At 31.4% G+C, this 27,661-nt stretch overlaps 2 protein-coding genes across 2 annotated transcripts in view; one reads left to right on the top strand and one right to left on the bottom strand.

Annotated features, from left to right (window-relative positions):
• 5-HT2B (5-hydroxytryptamine receptor 2B) overlaps positions 1 to 27,661 on the bottom strand; it is a 91,214-nt gene that overhangs the window by 39,052 nt on the left and 24,501 nt on the right. The window lies entirely within an intron of this gene.
• Positions 1,313 to 9,381, top strand: LOC147657315 (uncharacterized). Its single transcript, XM_086910463.1, has 2 exons — positions 1,313 to 1,358; positions 8,567 to 9,381. The coding sequence occupies exons 1-2, from the start codon at positions 1,313 to 1,315 to the stop codon at positions 9,379 to 9,381; spliced, it is 861 nt and encodes a 286-aa protein (XP_086766589.1).

Here is a 27,661-nt window from a genome sequence, read left to right as displayed (position 1 = left end):
ACTAAATTGAAAAAGTTGGAAGTAAAATTAATATTTAAGTTTTTTCAAATATTAATTGTTTTAACATCAAAAATATATATTATTTTATATAATATAATTTTTATCAAATAATTAGCACGAGGAATTATTTAAAATGTAAATCTTATAATTTGAAATATTGATTCGTTTGATTTATGAAAAACACGGTATTTCTATAGTTAATTATCTTACATTTACGTTTATGTTCCATAAATTTTCATTTTTACGTTTTACTACTATATTATCTTTTTATTGGAAATTTTAAAAACGAGCAGAACATTCATGAAAATTAATTAAAGTCATTAAATTGTTAAATTCTCTCATTAATTATGATATTCTCTTTCAAGAATAAATTAAACATTTAAATACTAATAAAGAATTATACAAGTAAAATTCGTTTATTTCATTAATAATAATTAACTTTATTATTAATTAATTAGAACGAAAAAAATTAAGATTAATCCTTTATCGATATAATTTATTTGCGAACAATTCAACACGTTATTATAATACCACTCAATTCAGAGCTTCGTTAAAGTTAACAATTTTTAAATAATTGTAATAATCGTTGTATTATTTTGAAAATGTGTGCTGAATTGTAAATAATTATCATAAAGAAACAGAACTTAAAAAATTCAAAAATTAATCATCCAGTTAAATTAAAAAATAGAATATATTTTATTCGATTCTTGTATAATTAAATTTTCTATAATTATAATAATATTTAATGACAAACTTCGATCATTTGATATCAGTCCTCTCGATAATAAATCGTGCTATAAGTCGAGCTCATCGAAATTCGTTCGTCATCGATTTTCAAGAATAAACCCTCTTTGCAATCTCCAAGTATTTATCCCGTAGTATTTCACGGATCTGGCCATTCCGAAATTCCAAAGACCATAATGGCTCAGTTAACCTGCAATTTCAGAATCTCGTTACCTTAAAGCTCTCAAGCAAGAAATTATTCTGCAATTTAAGAAGCTGGTTGCGCAGACGTTTCTAGATCGCGACAATTTATATAATCTTTTTTGAAATCGTTTTACCATTTTTTGATAATCTGCGCGAAAACATTTATTAACGATATCTATCGATTTTTAACTATAAATATGCATCTTCACGTTTGATTGTAAATAAAAAATTATGTTCATCCACAATATATTCAATTATAGTGGATTATAGTGAAAAAATAGTCACAAGTAGATACGATAAATTTCGTATCTATATCATTTTTATTTGTTTTTATTGTCGTTTATTTAAATATCGTCGTAAAACTTTTTTTCTTGATATATGCAAGATGCTGATGCAGGTCTACTCTTTGGAGGGTAGAGGTTCTAGTGAAGGTCCAGTGAAATTCTAATGAAATTCTAATGAAATTTTTTTGATGGAGTTAAAATTATTTTTCTATTCGATATTTTATCGATAATATGTTTCCCAAAAGGAACAATAATCCTTTGACGTTGTTAACCAGTGATGAAATACCGTTTATATAGGTAACGATCCACCTTTTCCATGTAAAAATATTCAAAGAATATAACGAATAATTCATTGCGATGGCCGTATTTTGATCGAACGTGAAAAAAAGATACGCTTTCGTTTATTGTACATGCTGTAACATCATTCGTGTGTATTATTGTCCTAAACAATTTCTCTTTTTGTTAATAAATACGAATGATAATAACATTTATCAGATCTCTTATATCTTATATAATTTTTATCCATTTTTTATTATTATTGCACGAATTTCCATTTTATTTTTGTTTTATTTGTATATAACAATAGAGTATATTTTCATTGGAATTAAAAAAAGAAAAATCAGATACTACATTTTAGGTGTGAAATTGAATGCATATAACATATCGAAAATGCAGTTGATGGTTTTACCAGTTTTACATGAGACGAGAATTGACAAACATCGCGATAAATCGTCCTATATATTTTTTTGATCAATAATTTATTTACCCCGCTTTTTATTTGTCCTCCATCCCGCGTTTTTCGTTTATTCCGATAACAAATCGATGGTAATACGATCGCGTTATTCGTGATTAGCGAAAAGTGAAATTTAAAAAAAAAAAAAAAAAAAAAAACGATATCGAATAAATCTAACATTTTAAACCGTGCATCATCTAACAGTCAAAAAAATACGGAACAAATTTTTTTCACTTAAAAATTAATCTATTTTCCACAAGATAAAATTTTCAAATTCGATTTTTTCTAAAAACCAATAATTTTTATTTATTTTCACGATAATCGATTCGATTCGATGAAAAATTTTTCAAAATTTTCAATCTCGAAGAAAAACTCGATCCTCGAGCCTCGAACGGACAAATTGTATTTATTCTTTCTTACGTTATTGCATAGAAATGTGGAACTTAACTCTCGATCGAATGAATCACTGAATTATATACCAATATATATCAACACATTTCGCTTAAATTGTCGGGACAATAATAACACATAAACGTTCGAATTGCTTATCTGGAAAATTATCGTGTGATAATTCCAATTTTCCAAATGAAGTTAGGCGGTTTCCGGTTTCACGTGATAATTAGCCGGCCGGATTGAAACGCGTACGATATCGTAAACACGCAAAATTTTGCGCGCCGCGCAAATCTGTGTAAATCCATTAAGGTTGTTAGCACTGAACGAAAACAGACCGCATCAAATTGGTGCTGGCACAAGGTTCACGCGGTTACAGTTTCGGCTGTAGCTTGTTTGACAACACACGCACACAATCAAACTTTGTTAACACACGATGTAAAATTGCACATGCGACGAGTTTCGTCGATACAAACCCTTTGATCCGGATTGTCGCGATGATCTTTTAATCGTTTATTATTATTATTATTATTTCATTCGATATTGCAGACATCGTACGTAATCGTGGAGATTATTTATTATAAAGAAATGTGGTATTGTTGTGTATAAGTTGTACAAAATAAAATGTACTTTGAAATTTTTTGAAACTTCGTAAAATTGCGACGAGTTTCGTCGATACAAACCCTTTGATCCGGATTGTCGCGATGATCTTTTAATCGTTTATTATTATTATTATTATTTCGTTCGATGTTGCAGACATCGTACGTAATCGTGGAGATTATCTATTTATTATAAAGGAAAGAAATGTGTTATTATATGTGTATAAAATGTAAGTTGTACAAAATAAAATGTGCTTTGAAATTTTATCCCGTGTTAAATACCTCTTATAGAATTCATCAATGAATTCTACGTGGAACGAATGGAGATATAAAAAAGAAATCACGTCCCTTACTCGAGGCTAATACTCGTAAAAAATAATCCCCTCGAAATCCTTTCTCCAATTCGCTCGAGCTCGTTTCGTTTCGTCAAAATAAAGGAAGTACCACGATTCAGTGGTAGAAATATGGTATAGGTTCGATACATCGATACCTGAGAGAGACAGGGATAGATAGAAGAGAGAGAGAGAGAGAGAGAGAGAGAGAGAGAGAGAGAGAGAGAGAGAGAGAGAGAAATATATCCCTGAATACCTATATAACTCCGTTCGGTTATTGACCCAGGAGATATTTGCCCTGACAAATTCAGAAATAGATCGTCGAATGGACACGATTGGCGGATGTTATAAATCACCGATCACTTTGTTTCGACGAAATAATTTTTATTCTATTCTATTTTCAAAATACTGTGAACATTAAATGTCCAATCTATTGATACAATTCTGGCAATTTTTTCGTTCTTCTTCCAAGATGTAACAATGACATTTATTCTGTTATATTAATCCATGTATATTAATTATATTATCAAGTATCAAGTTAAATTAAATGGATTAGTGCTTCTGGCAAAAAATTAATATTAATTTTTATTTTTATATCATATAGAAAAATAATCATACTTATTCATATATATTTAAATATTTAAGTGATATATCTTGTTGTATTTCTTTGCGATGTATTAATATACATTTTTATCTTTAAACAATTATATACCAATATTATATGTAAATATCGTATATATTTATCTACATATATTAATATTAAGCTTTGGATTTATGTACGATATAAATATCTGCACGATTAAAATATCTTCTACTTTAGAAGAAAAAATTAATATACCTTCTATTTATTTCACATTTTCAAGTGGAACGTATCTATATATTATCAGACAACGTATTCAATCCTCGAGTCCTCAAATCAAAGATCCTACTCCTCGTTATTTCTTCAATTTGCACGAAAGTCTCTACATTTATTCCTTTTTTCATAAAATCGAAATTCTTACATGGATTAAAATCAACCAAAAAATTAAGATTCCTCGCTTTTCAATCAATCAATTGCTTTTCGATCGATTTTTTTTTTTTTAATAATCAAATTAAAAATCGTCTTTTCGTTTTTGGACGGAGAATGAAGCAACTGAACATATGATACCGCAAAAGGAATTTAGAAATTTATTGGACAAAGGAGAGTACATTAATAATGGCGGGTTGCAGTATCGTGCGTATACAATGATAATCCAGATCCATGAATATGCAACATTCATGGCAATTTTGTTCGACACGTGAAAGTCCGTTGGTAATTCCACGTTTCTTCGCCTATTAACTGTCCGTTATTCAGTTATTATAAGATTTGTAAAATATTTCTCGATGTCATCGTTTCGAGGCCAAGAAAGCTCGATATCTCGTTCGAAAGTTATTTCGAAACGAGACGAGACGTTTTATTTTTTGAAACGAAATATTTTCAGCGCTACTTTAATAAAGAATAAACAAGTGAATCCCGTGGCTTCAATGCCATCCAGTGAAGCGGCGCAGAATATAAAATGAAATATGAAAACAATTAAAGGGATGCGCAGAAATTTTCTCTAGTTTCCAGCAGTTAGAATTTGATCCTGATTTCTGATCGAGATTCAAGTTTAATTTGTATCCTTTGAGAATAATAGAGATAATTAATAATTCATTTTGTTTCACGTAATTTAAACAAATTACTTCGAATCGAAAAATCGAATCTTCCAGCTATTTCCTTACCATTGTCACAACTGTTTTACCAACTTCCTTCAGAAAATTTCCACCACAATCCTTCTTTCTCATCTCGTTCCAACTTCAATCCCATTGTAAACGAATCGCATCGTTCGTAACCAATCTGGTGGCTAGAAAATCAACAACCATTTTCCACGATAAAAATTTCCATTCATCCCAAAATCCTCGCAACAACCACATTCTACTACTTTTCTCCCTCAGAAACTTTCCATCACTCTCTACAATCCTCCTTCCATTTGATTCCGACTTCGATTCCTGTTGAGAAACAAAGCGTCGTTCGTAACTCCCTCTCTGAGTCGATTTCACGAATTTCGAGTTTCTTGGATTTCTTGCGAGAGATTGGCAAAAAAGTTAGGCTAATTTACTTGTACTCGGTTATTAGATTTTCCCACGATGAAGAGCAACTTCCCGCTCACAGCTGCGTCCACGGGGGACGATGTCTTCGTCGCGTTACACTAACTTCTTAATAATGTAGCAGCGCCGCCTGTTGCAATATGTAGTCGACTAGCGGAACGACTAGATGCGGAGAGGAAGGAGCCAAAGTCAGGGTCGTTGGTGAACGTTCCTTTGCCAACTGTATGGCAGCGTTCTCGAAAACTTGCTCGCTCTTCCTCGTAGTTGCGAACATTCTCAGACTCTCTCGATGCCATCCCGCTTCGTCAATGTAGACATTAGATATTAACTCTTGTGTAATTTTATCATTGCATTTGATCGATTTCGTAATTTTTTCCCCGTAATTTTTCATATTTCGATCGATATTTTATCGATATAAAGCCAATGTAGACTTTAGACTGTTAACCTTGTCTAATTTTATCTTTGTCGGATCGATTTCGTTTTTTCCGTAATTTTTCATATTTCGATCGATATTTTATCGATATAAAGTCAATTTAGACTTTAGACCGTTAACCTTGTCTAATTTTATCTTTGTTGAATTGATTTCGTTCTTTTTTCGTAATTTTTCACATTTCGATCGATATTTGGTCGAACCAGTCGAATTCGATCATTCGTTCCTTAATTTGTATTACATTTTTTATTTATGTGTTTATTTATTCAAATTGATGAATATATTAGAGTTTGTTGGTTGGGTTTGTTCTTAAATGACGAATGAAACCACTAACTAACGATTAAATAAAACCAGAACGTTCTTTGGACATCGCAAACGTAACCTAACCTCACTTTATTCGAATCTAAGTTTTAAACCTTTAACGAATAATGGATAAATTAATATTAAGTTACAGGTATATATTCATAAAATATATATTTTTATTAGGTCAGAAAAACTGCTATATGTGAGTGTGAAAAAAATTAAATTTTATTTATTCGGAAATATAAAAAAGAAATGAAGAATGAATTTATGAAAAGGTAAACATCTTAATCCTGAATTTTATCGATCGATCAAACCATAGTTTCCACAGATTATATCTTTATTGCTTCTAGAAAAGTATAATCTCTCTTGAGAAACATTTCCCACCATACGACTCACTCGCAGATACTAAAATCTTATTACATACCCTTATTACCAGACCCAACCAAACCACAGAGGGTTTTTCCAACGAAGATAAGGAAACGGTATCGTTTTAAGAGTGCTAGTTTCGACATGAAAGGCCACGAGCTTCCCGAGCTGAATACACGTCCGATCTTAACCTGGCGGTGTACACGCGAACTTTTGCAACATATGATTCCACGTGGAGTGGATTCTGCCTCGAAACTCAAGAAAAGAGTTGAAACCTTTGAGTTGTCGAAATTTTCAAAAAAGGTTTAACGAGTGAAAATTCGAAAAGCTTTGCAGGAAGATTATTTCCAATTTTAAATTAATTGATAATCTTTCAATAGTGACAAGGAGGAGAGGATAAGGAAATTTAATATTTATATTTATATATTATTTATAAATATAAATATATCAAAAGAATGTTTTAATGAAAGTTGTTTGGTTCAAAAGGAAATTATCAATAAGTGGTACTTTTTACAGGATAAGTAGATTTTTAACTTTAACACTTTAAAAAAGGAAAAAAGAATAGTATATCTATTGACAGAAACAATCTTCAAGCTCGATTTTTTTCCATTTCCCAAACTTCGATTGCAACAAACGAGCAAACGTAATAGCGTTGCAACGAAGTTCTCACATTTAATATAATATATTTTTCAATCCTTGTTACAAAGCTTTCCTATTATCACGTGTCTCGCGTGCCACGTCCATGTTTAATACAAGCGTTTGTTTACGCATCTTTGTGATTTGCTTTAATTGAAAGCCGCGGGTTACGAACATTCAATTCGATTTGTCGCTTTGAAATTTCAATGAAAACGAAGGGTCAAATATCGCGATGATCATATGGAACTAGCAGAACTAGAATCGTGAAATCCCTTTGAGAGATCGCCATCAAAACGGCGATTTTGTTTCTATGAGTCGAGAGAACGTACAAAAAATTGATAATTGAAATATTTGCATTTTATAAAACCTACTGTCGATCAATTATGGTGAAACGAAGAAATTGAAATTGTATCGTTGTAATTTTATCAATTATTAATGATGAAAAAATAATAACGCGAGTTTTTTTCAAAATGATGTTATTAATACCTGCTTCATCCAAGAGATGTACGTTTTATATTTCTAATTATAATGTATATAGCATGAAAAGGTTAATTCCAAAATTTCCCGATAATTTTTTAGGTTTAATGTATAAATTTTGAATTTTAATATTTTTTATAATGTATAAATTTGTTTTTTAAATATTATTTTTAAAATTTTTTCATTTTGTTGTTTTTATCGCCTTTATTATTGATCATAATATTTTTCATTTTATATTATAAATTTGTACGAAAAGTTTCAAGTTAGTAAAAATTATATTTAAATTAATTATATGTCAATATACGTTTCATTATATCCACATCTGTTTTTCTACTAAAATGATACATGTATTTAACATATATACTTAAACACAATACATCACATGCAGAAATAGATCGATAAATTATAGAGAATGATTTATGAGAATGCAAATATTCATTTAAAAAAAATCAATTTTCAAATATAAAGAAAAAGAAAAAATAACGAAGAGCAAATAAAATTCCATTAACACAACATAAGTTTAATGGAACGAAAGAACATATTACGAAAGATACTTATTACATCGTGATAAGATAAGAGATATGTTAATGAGGCCAACTATAAAAATCGAATCGATACTTTTAAAATTTGTCAGTTTGCCTCGCGATAAGTAATAACATAACTTCTTAAAATCAGATCAGATATTATTAAGAATGAAAGGTAAGGAAATATCTTCTCGGTATACGCATAATCATTTTAGACTTCGTTGCATCTTTTGTCGTTTTACAATTGTTTTTTATCCAGGATCAATATTCATCGACTTCAATTTCCTTTAATTTTTGATAGTATAGAAGTGCTTACTCCACTCATCTCATTACGAAATATATCCATGTATAACTCTAACTCGTGTACAGACAAAAAGTTGCCACTAAACAGGCGATAGCAATAAATATACCGGCCATTCATAACAAATTTAATAATATTCGTTCTTTACAAATTTTCAGGTTTATATCTATTGTTTGTTGCCATCGCCTTGGCAGTGGCACACACTCCAAAAAAGCCTAATTGCGTTCGATACATTGATTGTCCAACAGAAGATTCTAGCGAATTAATGTTTATCAATGATCCGGAAAATTGTCACAATTTTTACAAATGCACAAAAATGATATGCCCAAAGGAATGCCCAGACACTGGCAATGGAAATCGATTGGTCTGGAATTCGAAAGAAAAAGTCTGCGATTGGTCGTTCAATGTCCCCAATTTAACAAACTGTCCCGACATTAATCCACCGACATCGTCATCGTCATCGCCATCGACGTCATCGTCATCACCATCGACGCCATCGTCATCACCATCGACGCCATCGTCATCGCCATCGACGCCATCGTCATCGCCATCGACGCCATCGTCATCGCCATCGACGCCATCGTCATCGCCATCGACGCCATCGTCATCGCCATCGACGCCATCGTCATCGCCATCGACGCCATCGTCATCGCCATCGCCATCGACGCCATCGTCATCGCCATCGACGTCATCGTCATCGCCATCGACGCCATCGTCATCGCCATCGACGCCATCGTCACCGACGCCATTGCCATCAACGCCATCGATTTCAAAGTGTCCAGAAAGTGGGACAAAAAATATACCGCACGAATCAAACTGCAACCTATTTTACCAATGCAATAATGGAAAGAAGACGCTTAAAAAATGCCAGCAAGGGCACATTTTTAATCCGATAATCTCGAGCTGTGATTTACCGGAGAATTATCCTCCTTGTCGAAAGATTATTTTCCCCCGAAAGTCATTTTATTTTTAAACAACCGATCGTTTCATTTCGCACGTCCAATTTCTGAGAAAGAATAATTAGAAATTTGCCAAATTGCTATGCGTTTAAAAAAAGATCATGTTTTTTTTTTGTATATCATTCTGATATAAAACTGTCAATAAAACAATCGAGTAAAATTTTATTCATTTCGATCTGGTATCTCTTATTTTGCACAAATCTGAGGAAAATGATTAACTGGTGTTTCATTTTCCTTTTAATTTGAATCGTGCGGATTGAAAATAATGGAATGTTGTCAAAATTGCGAGAAAAGAAAAAGTGATCATCAGAGCGTTTATTAAATTTGTTCATCAGTTTAAATTTGTAATAAAATGTTAGCACAGTCTATTCACTTTTGTTCTTTTATTTAGCTTAGTCTCTTCAGTTTATTAATTTAATTTTTATCTACCATAGATATGTAGGTTAACAATGCTTAATAGCATTTCTTAGAAATATTAAAACATACCGCATTTTTAAAATCATCTATCTCATCTAAATATCACAATTAGAGACTATAATCATCATTTATCATGCTAAGACATTAAATCTAATAGTTTTTAATATCACATGAGCATAAAAGCGTTACGTCATTTTAGAGATATCTATCTGGAATTTAAATTCTTTTTCATAATTAAAATACGCGTGAACAGGTATAGGTAATTTAATTTGAACAACAAAGAAAATTAAAAATAGATTTCGAATAATTTAAGCAACATCTTAACATCTTATATGTAATTAAAGAAAGTGTTCGTCGTTTTTTAATAAAAATTGTTCGCTTCATCATTGCATAAGCGTTATAGAAATTAAATTATTATTAAATCAATTTATTCATCAATATTATATATCACGATTTAATTAAATTGATTACATACGACATCGTATGCTAATGAAATTCGACCATAGTCTCTCCGAGAATATCTCTGAATTATGTCAATACGTATTTCGTCTCTATATTAATATTTCATATATAATCAGATTAGTTTTATTGCTTCTTAATACGATAGCTTAATACGAAATCATTGTAGAAGCACTTGTCGTACGAGAAAAAGTAATTAATCTTTTTTGAATCGAAAATTAAATATTAATTTAATCTAGACAGTTTTATCTCCGCCATATCGTGCCTTTTCGCCTATCTCGCTTCATCTAATATAAATTTCAATTGCTTAATAAAATTTCGATTCCATACTTTTGCATGTCAAACTTTAGTATTTGTTCTTATCCTCCATAAATATACTAACATCTAACATTTATTGCACGTGAAAGACATTCGTTTGTGTAAAATAAATATTGTTCAAAATTGTTTTTCTCAAATTTTAACGAGTAATTTTTTTTATTAAAAACTTTTCGAATTCGATAATACAATTTTATTTCTTTTATTTAATTTATTATTTATTAAAAAAAAAAATTATCGCGCTTTCTCATAATTTTTGTTAAAGAAAATTTATTGTTATCGAATATTGTTTAGGGAACGCACAATGGCTCAGTCGACTGTACTTAACACGTTTCCATTAAAACCATTCACGAAATGTACGTCATTACTTGTTTTACACGTGTGTACGTGTTGGAAACGCCAATGGCTCGGATGGAAAGATCAAAGTGCACTGAAAATGATACAAACCTACGTTTAAAATTACAATATCACCGATAAAATCGGTATATTTCACCACTGAACTTATTAATATTATGCAAACGAATGAAAGATGAACAATTACGTACGATTTAATAAAAAAAAAAAAAGGAGGAGAGGAGGGGGGGGAGGGGGAGAAAGAACATACGCACATAAATCGTCGCTTCATTATACGTAGCTTTAATGTAAAATTGATGACATAATTGGCTAATGGGATAATAATATAATAATATATCATTATCTATTGTAAAATATAACGATAAATAATATAAAGAGCGAATAAAATAATTTCATCAGTTGGAATATCTTACTTGTTTTTTTAATAATGTTGAAAAATAATTCGAACAAAAATTGATATTAATAATTTTTTTGACAGAAAGATCAATATATTATATTTCTATTAAATGTAATTAACACGTCTTCCCTAAAAAAAAAAAAAAAAAAAAAAAAGAATATATGAATTTTCACCAAAAAAACTATTACTATTTGGAAGATATTGATACAGTAAAAATAATTCCGTTTAAGAAACAGCGATATCTCTGTACATATTGAACGACACGATTATGATGTAATTATACTTTTGAAAAAAATCGTGCACGATGTATAAAATAAAATCGCGCAACCAAAAAATATACGATTACGTGAATTAAATTAAATATCAAATATTCCAGAATATTCTCATATGGCTCTTTTTATTCGGGATAATTGGCTGAACTCTGTATAAGTTTTAATTTCTCATGGGACACGCCGTGTGCAACAATTATGCAATCCCTCCAATAAGCTTGTCCGTACTTCTTTTCAACGTTGTTTCGTTCTGAAATGGATTCCACATCGAAATGGATTCCATCCATTATAATAAATAAACAGTGATTATTATTCAAAGTCGTCAACGATTATTCGATTCCGTTCTCTTAAACACGAGATATCACGAAATTCCTTCCTTTAACATATATAAAAAAATAATTATAGATAATTATCGAGGTTGATTTATGACTTTATCACGAAAACGTCAAGTGAATTTATAATCATTATTATCCAATTATTATCGCGTTGAATTAAAGCAATAACATTCTTACACGATTCTCTGGCTGATTTTTGTTCAAGGTCTTGCTATCGTAGTTTGTTTGTTCGATAAAAAATATTTAGTCAGAGATAGATTTTTATATATTTCCCATACGGATTTGGATTTATCGTCAGATAAAGTCAAATTTACTTCGAGATGAAGTGTTGTACACTCTCTGGCTGATAAGTTAGGATTAAATAAATCGAGATAAATCTGTGAGATATTTAAAATAATAGCGAATATGATGAGATATAATAACAATACTTATATTTTTACTTATTATTCGATTTTTTTATTTTCTAAAAATTTGATCTCTTGCTCTATCTTATTAATTATAATAAAATAAATAATAACTTTGCAATATTGTATTTCACTTTAGTTTAATTTCTAGCAAATCGCAAGCCTTAAATTCTACCACATTTCAGTTCATAAAGAAACGAAGAAATTCACGATAACAAAGAAAATAAAACAATAATTTGACGGTATTTCCATCCTCATACTTTATTTCATTATTTTCAATTTTTATTGAGTCACAAGTTACAAAAATTCAAACCAACTCATCTTTTATTCCATTAATTCATAAAAGAAAGAAAAATAAGAAAAATATGACTGGATAATTCAATATCACGCTAATGTTCCATTCTTATTTCATTAATTCGCAAAGAAATAATAGATAAATAAAAATATAAGTCAATTTCATTTCTTTTTTTTTTTTTTTAATATCATACTCCGTCCCATTACCCTGAATCACAACTTGACAAATTCAAATTCTTCTCAATTTCTTCTCAATCCATTGCGCTCCTACTTCGAAGTTAATTCGAAGAAAGAACAACAAGGGAAATTAAAACAATACCAATAAAACTCGACGATATTTTCATTCATCCCTATTCTCCATTTTTCATCGATTCCTCTTCAAAATTTCATTTCCTTGATTGCTTTCTTCGAGCGTCGTCCTCGAGCACAATAGGCATTCCGTAAACACAGACGATTCTATTTTCGAAATCAATTTCCCCCATTCCGAACCAATCGTCCCACTGATTATCAGTCGTCAACCGGTGTTCTCCCTTCAATTAGAATTATGCCACTCCCGCCCCTTCTGCCTCGATCTGGTGTTCAAAGGGTGGAGATGGAGGGAGAGGAGGAGGTGGAAATGCGCGTTTTAACGATGAAACGCGGGGGTTGGGCTCGTGTTAACCATTGGAAAGTGATGATGGGTCGCCATGTAAAAGCGATATCGTGAACTTTAATAACCAACCATCGCCATCAGCGAGACGCGAATTAGAGCGGTGCTTTCAACGGATTCAACCCATGGTTGAAAGGTTACTCTAACGTTCAATGATAAAGATACGCCTCCCTGATCTACTTTCCTACTTCATTATTCCGTGACTCGTCGTGAAAGAGATGGAATCGGTGTGTTTAAATTATTATTATTATTATTATTAAGTATTGATCGATTTAAATCTATAATTTGATCGATCGATCAATAAGACGATGTTATAAGGAAAAAATTGTGCGATTATTCTCTTTTCAATAGAAACTTGTGCATTATCGAAGAGATATGATGAAAGAAACATGTTTTGCAAAAAAATAAAAAAATCAGAACTTCAGAACCTTTAAAACGAAATCATGCTAGATTTTGAAGATTAAGGTTTGGATTATAGAATAATTTTTATGTACGTCGAATAATTAATTTCATCCTTGTTTCTTTAATAATCATGAAATTTGCTTTTAATCTTCAAGATCTTAGTAAAACTTATTGCAAACATTAATAAGAAAAGAAAATACATTCTCGTAAAAAACCATTGAAATATAACAATTATCACTAAAATAATAATAATAATAATATTATTATTCATAAAAAAAATTCAATTTCGAATATCAAGAACTACTTATATCACTATTTCCATAATTATTCTTCAAATATTATAATTCATTTCATTTTATTTCGAGAGAAATTATTAATCCAATGGTTAATTCCAATATCCAATTTGTGATTGTTTTAATGATGGTGGATTTGAAATAGTATTTAATTTGCGAAAGATTACAGTCATTGCATTTGATTAATTAAAAGTGTATCGCATACGTGACAGCTAACATGTTACCTTATACCCGCGTGACGGTTCATTTGAATAATGAGAGCACAGAAATTCCGCGAACTCCTTACAAATGGTTTTGCAAGTCAAACTTACCAAAGTTGAAATCGTGTGACATGCAGGCACAAGTTAGGAAATAGTCATCCCCAATGATAATTGTTCCAGTTACCATGGATTCTCCGAATATTCCTACTCGAGAAATACGAATTATCGTGTAAGATTTTCCACGTTGCCAGTTATCTTTGAATCGAAACTACGAATCCGAATAATAACCAACTTATGCAATTTCATTGCGTTGAAGTTATTTATAATCAGGAAATTTGATGACATCGGATATTTGATACTTCGTAATATTCGAATTGTGGAAAAGATGGAAGAAAATTATATATCGATGTATATATCTATTGTTGATGCAATTTTCTTTTTATCTATTTTCATTAATTAGCAAAATTTGTTCAAATCTTCGTATATAAATTCTAATCGTATATGATTCTGTCAAACTTATCAAATCTATCAAATTACAAATCATTTGTATATCAATTCAAACATTTTAAATCAATATTTAAATAGAAAACATTCCATTGATAAAATTTTATAAGTGAGTTTTTAAATAAGAGCTATCAATTTGAAACATAATTTCTTTATCTATTTTTACGTTTGGAAACAATTTCTCGTTCCTTCTATCGTAACTTTTGTATTATCGTATTAACAAATGAGTGATTAATTGATGAAATTAAAAAAATTGAAGATATATTTCGTTCCACCGTGAAAATAAACATTCTGTATTCTTAAAAATGCTTGAAACGTATCCAACATTTGACACAAATTTTTCTCAAAAACGAATCCCATGTGGATAAAATCTATTTTGAAAGTTCGATTCGTTCTCGAGCAATAAATCTACGTTCGTTTCCAAACTTTTTCTGTATCCTATATCTTTTTTATTTCCACATATTTCGATTCGGACAAAAAAAAAAAAGTAGCGAATAAATTCTTGTATTCAACACGTGGCAACATAAATTTTCCATATTCAATCCATTCATTGGGATAAAAATAAATAAAAATAAGAAACGTAAAAGGATGTATATTTAAAATAATAAAAAAAAATAAAAGAATATTGTTCAAATATTGTGCAACTAATTCGTAACTGTTTTCAATTCTCACGAGGAAATAATATTTTTCCATCAGGAGATAAATAAAATGCGAATGTTTTAAATTGAAGTTTATTTCATTATTTCATTGTGACGTTGTTCTTAAGAACAAAAGGGCTGTAAAAAATTCTTCCAAAACGATGACGATTCTGATTCGATCTTGCTTCTAAATATAATTTAGATAATTTTATCGCTTGAAAATGAATTAATTTTGGTTAAAGAAGAATATCGAATGGTACATTCTGTTATGTTTTATCAATTCCATGAGATTTTTCTCTTTTTATGTCTCTTAATAATCTCGTGAATCTTGAATTAGTCTTGAGTTATTATCTCATTTAATAAAGTATTTTGAACTACATTGTAATAACTTTTGATACAAGATTCTTAATTCGATGCTGGAAAATTTATCAAATTAAAAAAAAAGAAGTATTTTCTTTCTATACTTTTTATATGTTATAAATCTTTGTCTTTTTTGCAATAAGATTGTGTTGATTAATAGAAAAAAAAAGACGAAGGTTATTGTACATTTCATATTGTCGAGATGATTACAATTTTTAGATTAGATTCGTATATTTCAGACATTTTAATTTTAAAATTATCGTTGAAACGTGAAAACATCTTCGGAATATTTGTGATTTCGTAAGTAAAAAGCGATATCCAATTTACCCAGAGAGAACCGTTGATAGTATCTCGAGGAACGAACAAAACCCTGTGGAGTCCGACATTACTTTGCGACCTCTCGCTTCCATGGCTTAACCGTGAAAAATAACACAGAATCCAATTAAATAAATTCGATAGAGTGGCTTAAATTTTCGTTAAAATAATAGTAGATTCTTGTACGAGCATCCTCGAAATTTATTTTAATAATTAAATATTAATAAATTATTCGTTCATTTTAAAAATGATACTGTGTCATTTTTAGACAAATTATGCTCAATTACGTATCTATATATATATATCAAAATCAGACCAAAATCGCAAATGAAACACAAATTGATTTCTCATATAAAAAAAATATTAAAAGAAACTATAAATTTTGTCGTCAAAACTCATTTTTTATTTCGATATCTCCATCGGTTGCCAAGATATAAGACTCAAAGCGTGTAAAATTCTTAAGACGATTTTGCATTGCGTCCGCATTTTTCCTTGGAAAAAATGTGTGCCTCTTCCAAGAATCGCGTCTGTCGTTTGTCTGAATTGTTTGGGATACATCAGCGAGACGAGGTGCGAATGAGAGATCCGAGCAAGAGAGAAGGATGAAGATAGTAAGCGATTAAAAATTATCCTTTTCTTTACGCGACGATAACTCGAGAACCGGAAGTCGTATCGAGATAAATAAAAATACGTTTTAAAGAGGAAGGTTTCCCGTTTCTAATGATCGTTCATTAGTTGACCGGAAGAGACTATCTTCGGAGTTATAGCGCTTCGAAGTTTTTATAATTTTAATACGACTTAATCAGGTTTGTAAGTAAATTGTACGAGAATATCTTCGGAACCGGAAATCGTATTTGGATAAACAAAAAAACGTTTTAAAGAGAAACGTTTTGCTCAATCGTTGACCGGAAATTACCATTTTTTTTAAGTTATGGACGTTCAAAGTTTTCTAATTTCAGTAAGATTTCATCAGATTTAAGATAAATTGTACGAAGATACCTCGAGATGAATAAAAACGAGTTTTACAGAGAAAGATTCTTTTACTTTTAACTTATCATTTACTCGATCGAAAATAACTTTCTCTTTACACGCGTACGTAAATGTAAATTTCTTATAGATCAATAAATAATCTATCATAGATTCTTACATTTCATATTTATATGCGCATTGCTAAGCTAAGTAATGCTACTTACAAACTTTTCTGACAGCTTCAACACGTGCATCCGATTATTATTATGACCCTGCATATTCGAAAAGCCGCACTCTTTAATCGAAGATTATTAAAAATTCCAATAAACTCGGAGGAACGAAGTTCTACAAGTTCCTGGGCACGCGTCGGATCGACGAGGTCATTAATTTAACTAATTACGATTCAATTACGTTTAAAATCAACCGATTAAAATCATGTTCAGAATTCAAAAGGATCCATCGAATTTCTCTTATTGTATTTGGAGATGTTCTTCCAAAAAAAAAAAAAAAATTCTAATTGACATACGCAGATAAAATTTTTCCAAATTCTATTCCGATCATAGAAATTAATCACGAATTCTACTCAAGAATATATATTTCCTTTCCTTCCATCTTCTTTCCAATATATTGAACGTATCGAGAAAGGAGTGAAAAATCGCGTGGTTTTGCCATGAATACTCGTGCGAAGAAGGTGGCGACTACGATGTTTAGGGTTAGGGGAAGATAACGAGTCGGCCGATTTTCTATGCGGAGAAATTTTTGAAAGGTGCACGAGACACGATCGATCATAAATTCTTAAACGATGAAGATGGATGAGCCGAGGGTCGAGACGAGGGCCCGCATCGAGAATCGTATTCGCCACGAAATGGATGATGGTAATGGCCCCGCCGCCCTATGTTGCCGTTATCTTTGCAAGAAGAGAAAAAAATATATTTTTTTCTTCAATTTAAAAACACATACGTATATTTCACTTATTATCCTATTCTTCCATTTCTTCATCTTCTTGTAACCAAATTATCCTAATTCTCCTTTACTCCTTCGTTTCACTCCATACTTATCATTTACCATGGTTACATCAAATACTCAGAATCTTTCTCGCCCAAAAATCTTCTCTAAATAAATTTCGCATTATCATCATCAGTAATCGTTATTATTATTATTATTATTATTGCCATTACTTTGCGTTCTATCGTCACGACAACGTGCCATTGTTACCTGCTGTTTTACACGGCAATCTTCGAACATCGTGTAAATGGCAAAGATGGCAGGGGGGGGGGGACGAATAAACACCTGCGCCATCGGTGTTTGCCACGATTCTACGCTCTGTCTGCGCTCGCGACAGTTTCCCTCGGCAACCTCGTTCTTACAAACTTACGGTCACAACTTTGTACTTAGGGCACGGTGGAATAGAGATGCATTTGTTGCGTGTGCATCTCTGGTGGAAAAAGGCGATTGTACCGAATTTTGTCGCCGAGCCAGGGTAATAAAATTTAACCTTCCTCGAATTCAGATTAAAATTCTCATTATATTTTAATTATATAATCCTGCGATCCAATTCTTTTCTCTTCTTTCATTTCTTCGAGAATGAATTATTCTTCTTCTTTTCTCAAGAAAGAGATTTTTTTATTGAATTTTGATAATGAAATTTCTTTTTTTCTTTTTGCACAAATCTTTATTCGTTTAAATACAAAGAAAATTGACAGTTGGTTATGGAATGATCAATTATCATTCATACTACAACATGTGTACAACAAATTACACCGTGGCTGTGGAAAACATGGGCGAGGCGATATTTTTAACAGGCAAACCTGAGAAATGTGTTTGACGGTGGAAAATACCTTTGCCGGATAAACTTGGATCAGCCATAACCGTGATTACAGAAGTTATTCTGGAAGTTGAGACTCTCTAAAGGGAAAGATCTTTTGGGGGGGTTGGGGTATCTATCTGCTGCTCGGTGGAAATGCAGTTTGGAAAAGTTCCAGGATTGTCGTAATAAGTTGGCCGTGGTCAGGCAAGAATGGGAATCGGCTTGTTGGGAAAAAGATCTCTTTGAATATTTCTTTTTCTTCTTTTTTCTTTTTTCTTTTTTGAATATCGTCTATACTTTTAGATTTTTAATCCTGCTCTGAATATCGATTCGATAGAAGAAAGCGAGGAAAGAAATTAGCACGTCAATATTTTAAAAGTTGTTGAGAGGAGAAAGTTTCTTTTTTCTTGAAATTTATGCTAAGAAGGGGAAAACAATTAAAGAATTTTGCAATATTTTTGTGTCTGTTTCCATTTTACTTTCTAATGTGAGGGGATCATTGAAAAAATTCCAGAAGCTTCGTTTAAAATGATTGTTCGCTATTTTATTTTCATTATTAATTCATTTCGCTAAGAATTAAAATCTTAACAAATTTCAACATCGTCAAACTTAGGTTCATAGTTAGCCAATAACTATTCTTAAAAAGATTAAGTATTTATTTAGTCTAAATACGAGCTCAACTTATTATTATTCGAATGAAAATAAAAAAAATAATTCAAAATTCGAAGAGGACGAAAAAACACAAAATGAATCTCATTCCCGCAATCAGATTCGCCATATTCATTTCAAACGGTTTGAAATTCTATCTCGCGCATGATTTCTTGACTTTTTACCAAAAGAAAGTGAAATTACTTATGAATTCACCGTTTTCCGCCTCGAGACGAAAATTCTATTGCGAAATATTTATCCGGTATTTCCCTCCAACATGATTTGCAACAGTTTCCGGAAGACAATATCTTTATACATATATCTTTTATTTACTGGAAAATCTTCGATCGATGATGCAGTTCTCAAATAAACGAAATGAAAAAATCAAATATTTTCTTTCGCGATGTTATTCGCGTACAAGAATTGAGAAGAGTCGAATGGAACGAATATAGGTGGTTGGAATAGAAGAAGGTAAACCGCGTTAAATGTACGAGGTAAACATATGGAATTGCATTTGTTGGGAAATAATATTTTTTTTTTTTCACGCAACAAAGATTTCGAAGCTCATAGTGTTAAGTTATCAATGATTCAATTTTATTATCGAGTAGACGAATGAAATAGATGCTTTTGTTGCTTCATCTATTTCAAACGGCATAAATTAGAATTCGAAATCCGAAAATTATCGTTATTACGTTACTCGAATTATTGGTGTTACCATCTTCCTGCATTATTATCACGATTATTGCATTATTGATGTCGATGCATTATTATCGTGGAGCAACATTACCATCAAACATTACTACTTATACCACTCCTCTAATAGCAAAATTGCCTTTTACCGTGTTCTGCCTTCAGATTATTTCTCCATCAGAGGCGATAGAAATGTTTCATCTTGAAAAAGAGAGATATATTTTTTTTTTTTTTGAGTATAAATGCAAATGGTTTTAATTGCATTTGTTTCATTCTACCTATTTCTTCCATCTTCTTTCCAATTTTTAAATATTATTACGTTTACTATAATACAAAGTATGAGCGTGATTATCAATTAAAATTAGATCATTAAAAAAAAAAAAAAAGATAAAACGTCCTACATTCACAAAACTTTCATTATAAATGCAAATTTATTTTAATTGCATGTTTAATTCTATCTACTTCTTCCATCTTCTTTCCAATTTTTAAATATTATTATGTTTATTATAATATAAAATATGAACGTGATTATCAATTAAAATTAAATCATTAAAAAAAAAAAAAAAGGATAAAACGTCCTACATTCGCAAAACTCTCATTCAAAAATTAATTCCAATCCAATATATACCAATATTTCAAAATTCTACACAATTCTACGCATCTTCTAAAAAAATAAATTTCTCTCAACATGATCATCAAAAAAATCCAATGGAAAAATAATTACATTCATTTCAAAAGAGAATTCACCTTGCAAAAAAATATTTAGATAATCCAGCGACAATTTCCTTTTACCGGAAGTTGAACACACGCGCAAACTTCGCTGGTTTACGTAATTACTCAGAATTAGAGTAGAAAGACTAACAATTAACACGATTATGGTCATTCTAACCCCTCCTCTATTTTATCTCTTGCTGAAATCCTGCGAGACATATCTGTCGGTCGGTTAAAGAGGACGCCATTGTTGCGACGACACTCTTGTTAAGATGCATCTTGTGTTTGCCATTCGTCACGGTGACTGCAATGCAATTGCTCAGATTATTGCTGTGCGACAAGCACATTTTTGGAAATATCGTTTTTCGATCCAAGAGAGATAGGGCTCTTTGTACTCGAAAATATTTCCTCCTATTCTTTTGTTTCATTGGCACGCGTTAGAGGTTGTTTCACGTGAAATACTCGATTTCATAGAACTGTTCATTTCATAAAAAATGAAAAGAAATATGCGTACTAACAACGTATATTAATAAATTTTAAAAATTCGACAACTCTCCGCTGAAATAAAATTAGATCAAAAGGGAGGGGAATCAATTTCCTCTTTTAAGTCTGTTCTCGATACAAGCAATATTACGAAACTGTGAAATTTATTCAATCGTTAAAACTTAATTCCGACTGGATCGAACAAAACGTTCGATTTCAGCGTTAAAAATTACGAAAATCTTGTTTACCAATAATCTTTTTTAATTCTTCCCGACAGATGTGCAAAATTCACAACAGCCGAGGCAGATGCGTATGCATCTGTTGTTCGAAATATCCTTAACTCAAATATCTCTGGCAGTGGTTTGTACACAGAGCTTACGGTTTCGCGCGATCGCGTGTCACTGATTTGTCCATGTTTGCTTATCCTTCCGTTTCCGGTGTTAGTTACACACCGTTTCTTCCTGGGCTGCAATTCTGGTTTATTCTAACCACGCGTTGCCCTCGTGGCACAGCAGACACAGAAACAACAGAACGACCGCAACACCCAATTCGGATACGGGCTAACACGTTTAGCATTAATTTGTAGATACAGCGGGATACTGTGTATCGGCTTCCAACCCCTTGTTCCGTGTGCATATATTTACCATACTTGTTTAATTTATGAATTAGATATATATATATATAAATCAACTACGATCAGGTAATAATAATAAAACGATTAAATATTAATAAATATCGTTACGTTGATATCAAATATTAATAACATCGATAAACATTGATCGTTGATAAAATTAATAATAATAGTAAAATTTGTGTCCAATAATGAGAATTTCTTCTTTCTCTCCTTTTCTTCATCATATCGTTTCAAATATTCTACGAATCTTATTTTCTTAATTGCAAGAAGAGATTAAAGATGGCGGTCTCACGATCGCAATTCTTATCGAAACACTGTATATTAATAATCTGTAAAAGCCGTGGAGGAGATTCCACTTGTTCGAGGATGATATTTTAAATTTCTTCTATCGACGAATCAGTCGATATATCAGAACTGAAAACTGAACAACCTGGCTTTATTCTATATCGATCGCCGTGTCACAATTCGTAACGCAGAATGTAACAATTCCTTCTCTCGGTGGAACAAAATGAGAGGCGCAGTTTCGAGGTCAATTTTCATGCTTGTCGGCTATTTCTCAGCGAACGGGGTCGCATGCAGACACGTTCGAGTCCACCTGGTCTGGTTAAATAGCCCGCTATCGCAGTTACGAAAGTTGTGCAGAGCCGGGGAGGCCATTTCACCACAAGTGGAAACTTTCTGTTCCGCTCCGGCAACATTCCATTTTGGCTACGCGGGAGGATACTTATCACGCGAGTTTTCACCTTTCCACGAGTCGGAAAAATTTATTCCACCTCCCCCCTGTTGATTCAACTTTACGAAGGAAAAGTTTGCGAAGAAATTCGAAATTCGTTTTGTGTTCCTCATCGATCCGAAAGATTTTTTCTTATTTAATAAAATACTTTTATCAATAATTTTCACGTGTTGCAAATTTTCGATCGATCGACAACAGTGTGTGATTGGAACGAGTATTATTTAAAAATTATATTTTTAAATTAAATAAATAGTACGTCAACGCTTTTCAATCTTCTTGCATGTGCATGATCTATACATATTTGAGAGTAAATTATTCCTCTCAACAATTATTTTTCGTTAATCGATGCTTCGAATATTTATATCGTCGAGTAGTGAAAAATATTTTCTAATTTTAATATGTCGTTACGAGCAGTGACAAGTAGTATTGGGAAAAGTATCCCAGTGCTAAATTCACGTGGATCTGTTGACCACGAATCGAATCATAGGAACAGAAGATAGTATAATTTACTCGTGGAAAAAGAAATGTAAAGATGTGAATAATTTTTCGAAATTTTCAGGCAAAATTGTAATCGTAAATATTCCAAAACGAGCATATATTTCGTTAGTAAGAGTACACGTTTCCTTTCGCAACATGCGTAACTTTCCACTTGATATCGCTACTTTGCGAGATTTGTCAGGAAAGGGAACATTTGCATCGATTCGTATTTCAAAGTTTAAAATTTCCAACCGTACTTTAGAAGAGTTGAGAAAAATTTGTTAAAGGGAGGGGGGGAATGTCATAAATCCAGTAAAGAAAAGTTCTCTCCAGAAATTCTTCTCTTTCTCAACTTGTCGCCATCTTGCTATATTTTATTCATATTTAAGAATGTTTTCGTTAAAATTTACACAAGGGAGGAAATATATCGTCTACTCTTCGATTCGTATGAAGCGAGATTGCTCGGATTAAGATTGTTTCATCTCGACGTGTGAAGTATCTTTACTTGGACATCGATTGTAAAAAAAAAGAGAGAAAAAAAAAATAATAATCGAAACTTTCTATTCAGGAAGTAACAACTTTGTATAAAAATTTTGCACTTAACTCGAGCATCTTGCATGAATATTTCATTTATCGAATATTTTGCACAACTTTTTCCCCCCGGTAGACTTTTCCTTCTGGAAAAGTTCTTGCACGAAGGAATCGTTCTTGTTGAATTTTTCTCCTTTCTTCCGTACGAGATATGATCATTTTAAAGTTTCCCGTTACAGAGATGACTTTTTCAAAAAGATATAAAGTCTCGTAATATTTCGAGACAGATTATTAAATGCACTCTTGAGACTCGTTTGAAGTGAAGGATGATAATGTTGTACGTCATAAACTCATAACTTATCCTTCTATCTTAATAATATCCGAGTATTTAATTAAAGAAATGACCGGATCGCGCAGAGATATATAATTTTTAAATCGTACATTGCATTAATTTGCATATATAAGCAAATTTATTCACATTTTATGGGGGGAAGGGATTTATTTAATTATACGGGGTGACCGATATTAATATGCATGTTTACTAACCCGTTGGAAACCTGCAATTGAAATAACGAACACCACCAGTTTTACAATTTATTTTACGGTTTAAAATGTAATTCAGTTTTATTGCTTATAATTATTATAATGTTCATTTTAATAAAATTAAATATCTTTTAAAGGATAACGAGCTACATTGTTACCTGCATTAAAAATTATAATTCAAAATTATATTTTACGTGCAATTTATATTCAGATACAAATTTCAAGAGAGAAAGTCACGAACGTATTTCTTTTCATGACAATTTTTCTATCTACCACTTTTTAATTAATCTTCCACTCAAGCGTTACACTAATACACCACATATCTTATTATTATTCTATTAAAGAGATGACGATTCCCTAACTAATTCTAATTAATCCCAATACAAATTCAACTACCAATTATTTCTCCTCTGTGCAAAATTCAAAGACACTTCGTTGTATCGAAAGAACGAATATTTTCCGATAATATTTTGAACAGAAGAATTTTCCAATAATATCCGAATATTATTCCAACTTTAATATTCCAAACTTTCCACCAACTATTTCCCCATTATCCATTATTACAACATATTTTCACATTGAAAACATCTATCCACGTTGAATATTTATTAAATTAAACATCTCTCTCTCTCTCGACCACGCATTGAAAGCAGCATCGCGTGATCTTTGCTCCGCGGGACCCAGAGAGGCCCGTCCTAAGCATTCGTTTAAATATTAACGCGATACGAAATTCCTCGCGAAAACACGCGCTAACACGTTGCAATCAATATTGCAGCAACGCGAGAATTTCTAAACGGTTCCTCTCGAAATTTCGCGATTCCAGTAGATATTTTCGCCGCCAGGAGACGCGACATTTTGAATGTTTAAACTTGGCCATCAGGCTGGAAATTGATATTGTCCCTTTCTATCTTGTCACCGCGGTTATTTCAGTCGCTTCCATAATGGAGATACGTTGGAAAGATAGAGGGAATGTGTTTTTCCGTGTGACGCGACCATCGTTGAACTGAGATGTTGGGTAATTCGTTTCGAATCGAGAGAGAGAGAGAGAGAGAGATTCGTATGTGGGATGATGATAAGAAAGTAGGTGGTCAAAGTTTGATGCTGTTTTCTGAAGGAAAAATGAAAAATGTTTGGACAATTTTTGGTGGGGAATTGGGTGGAATGGAAGAACGTAGAATTTCTAGAAATAATTTTTAACGATTTCTCCAATTGATAAGTAAGCTTTATATAATTTTTTTTAAAGAATATATTTTATACGTTTCTTCATCCTTAATTAGGATTAATATCAAAGCTTGAATATTTCTTCGACACTCTATATGTTCGAGGAGAGTAAGAAAATTTCGTACTTCATAAATACGATGTATTTATAGATATTTTGTTAATGAAAATCTTGTGGAAAATGTAATTCGTTACATCTCTTTCGAATTTCTTATGAGATATTATAATAACGTTAGAAGTAAAAGCGTGGAACAATTGAAATGAGCTACCGCCTTATTGCAGAGAAGAAAACCATGTTTTATCCACTTCCCTTAATATCGCTCGTAATTTAACCTTTTGTACTGTCGCAATGCATTCAGGTTAAGATCTAGAAACGTTTCGTAACGAAGAGCAATTATCCTTTTTTAAATCTTATAACTTTTCAAACTTGCCAAGATCTTGGCTTAAATTTTAAACAGAGAGGTACACCAGTGACGATATTTTTATTCTAAAATTTACAAAATTGTTAAAATATATCCTTCGAGAGATCTAATTCGTAATTTTTCTAATTCGTTTTTTACGACGCAAAATTAAATTTCTGAGAAATCTTTCTAACCCTACCAAAAGATTATTTTGCTCGAAAAGAAAATTCGTGCACACATAGCAAGAATATTTTTGCACATTTTTTAGTAACTTAACGTTATTTTAATAGGGCGATGTTACATGTTCCTGACAAGACCATATCTTTCCTTTTCGCTGCTTCGAATACACAACACATCTTCCTTTCATAAGCTCTTTCTAAAAAATACATAGGTTGAACAATGTCTTCCTATCTTGTTATAATCACAATTGAATTCAAGTTTTTGAAAAATACTGAATGTCTCATGAAACTGAACCAAATTACACAGTTCACAAGATAAAATTAAAAAGTTTCATATGTGTGAAGTCACTATTTTTAAAATTGTTATAGTATTCGATATTTTTTCGCATCAGAATTATGATCCAGATACCATGAATCATCCTACGTCCTATATTCAAAGGAATGATACACAAAAAGCTTAAAGTTCCTGTTACGTATAAAGGTTGATAGTATGTGAAAAAAAAATGTGAATCCATATCAAGTATGGAAGCTGAAAAAATTTTTTAAAGAAAGAAAAATTTCATTAAGGAATCCAGAGAATTTTTTTCTCAAAAGAAAAAAGAATTTCTTTTAATTATTTTATCTTTATTTTATCTTTATGCAATTACCTTTGAAAAATGTAATGAAGAAAATTTACTTTAAACTTTCGACCAATATTGCTCAAATTTGATCGATTATTCTGATATAAACATAGAATTTAACGTTTTCGAAGATATAAGATATAACCCAACATCATTGTCGATGAAAATTGAAGAAATAGGCGAAAAGTTTCGACCAATTTCTTCTCTCAAAAAACTGAGAAAAAGCAAAAAATGCAAAGAGAAAAAAAAAATTAAACACATCGGTAATCGTCGCTGTAATCCCAATAACTCAACCCTTTCGTCACATCATCCGGACGATCTGAATGAATCGTCGCCGCGACATTAGTGATTATTGATCGAACGAAGGGTTACGAATCATTTCCCCAAGTTGTAGATCTCGTAATATACTCGGCAGTGCGAAACTCTGGAAAGTGATGGTATTAATGCTCCGATGGTTTAATCTTCGCGAGTTCCGTTCCACTTCTTGGCCGCTGTTCGGCAAACGAGTTCCAAGTTTCCAGCTTTGAAACGAGACGGATGCAAACAGATATTTCGTTTTTCGGATAAGATAAAACATCGAGCCTAATTACGCGACTTCTCTGTGGATTGTGGCATTGTTAGAATTCGATTCGATGATATTTGAATTACGAGTGGTTGGTTCCATTCTTATGTTTTTATTTTAGAATTTTAGAATTTTCGTTTCGTATATTGTGATTGATGAATTTCTTGTGTTTATAAGAAAATGTGAAATGTTAAATAATGTGTAAGAAATAATTGCACAAAATATGAAAACTGGTGGTGAAAGTTAGTTGGAAAATATTTTTAGAAAAGAAATTATAACGATAGTATATTTGTGCTTGACAAATAAAATTCCTTTTAAATAGTTGGACAATCATAGAAATTGCAAACTTAATTTATGATTGAACGAGAGAAATATAAGGCGTTCCATGTTTGCTTCTTATTTTCAGAGAAGTATACACAATTATAGAGAAGATCGAAGTAATAAACCTTAATGTAACAGTATTCCGTGATCGATCGTTTCTAG

The sequence above is a fragment of the Apis florea genome, unplaced genomic scaffold, assembly GCF_048593485.1.
Source record: "Apis florea isolate Af1SG1 unplaced genomic scaffold, ASM4859348v1 contig_3192_pilon, whole genome shotgun sequence".
NCBI classification, from domain to species: Eukaryota; Metazoa; Arthropoda; class Insecta; order Hymenoptera; family Apidae; genus Apis; species Apis florea.
The sequence above is the reverse complement of the archived record's forward strand: the minus strand, read 5'-3'. Positions and strand labels throughout refer to the sequence as shown.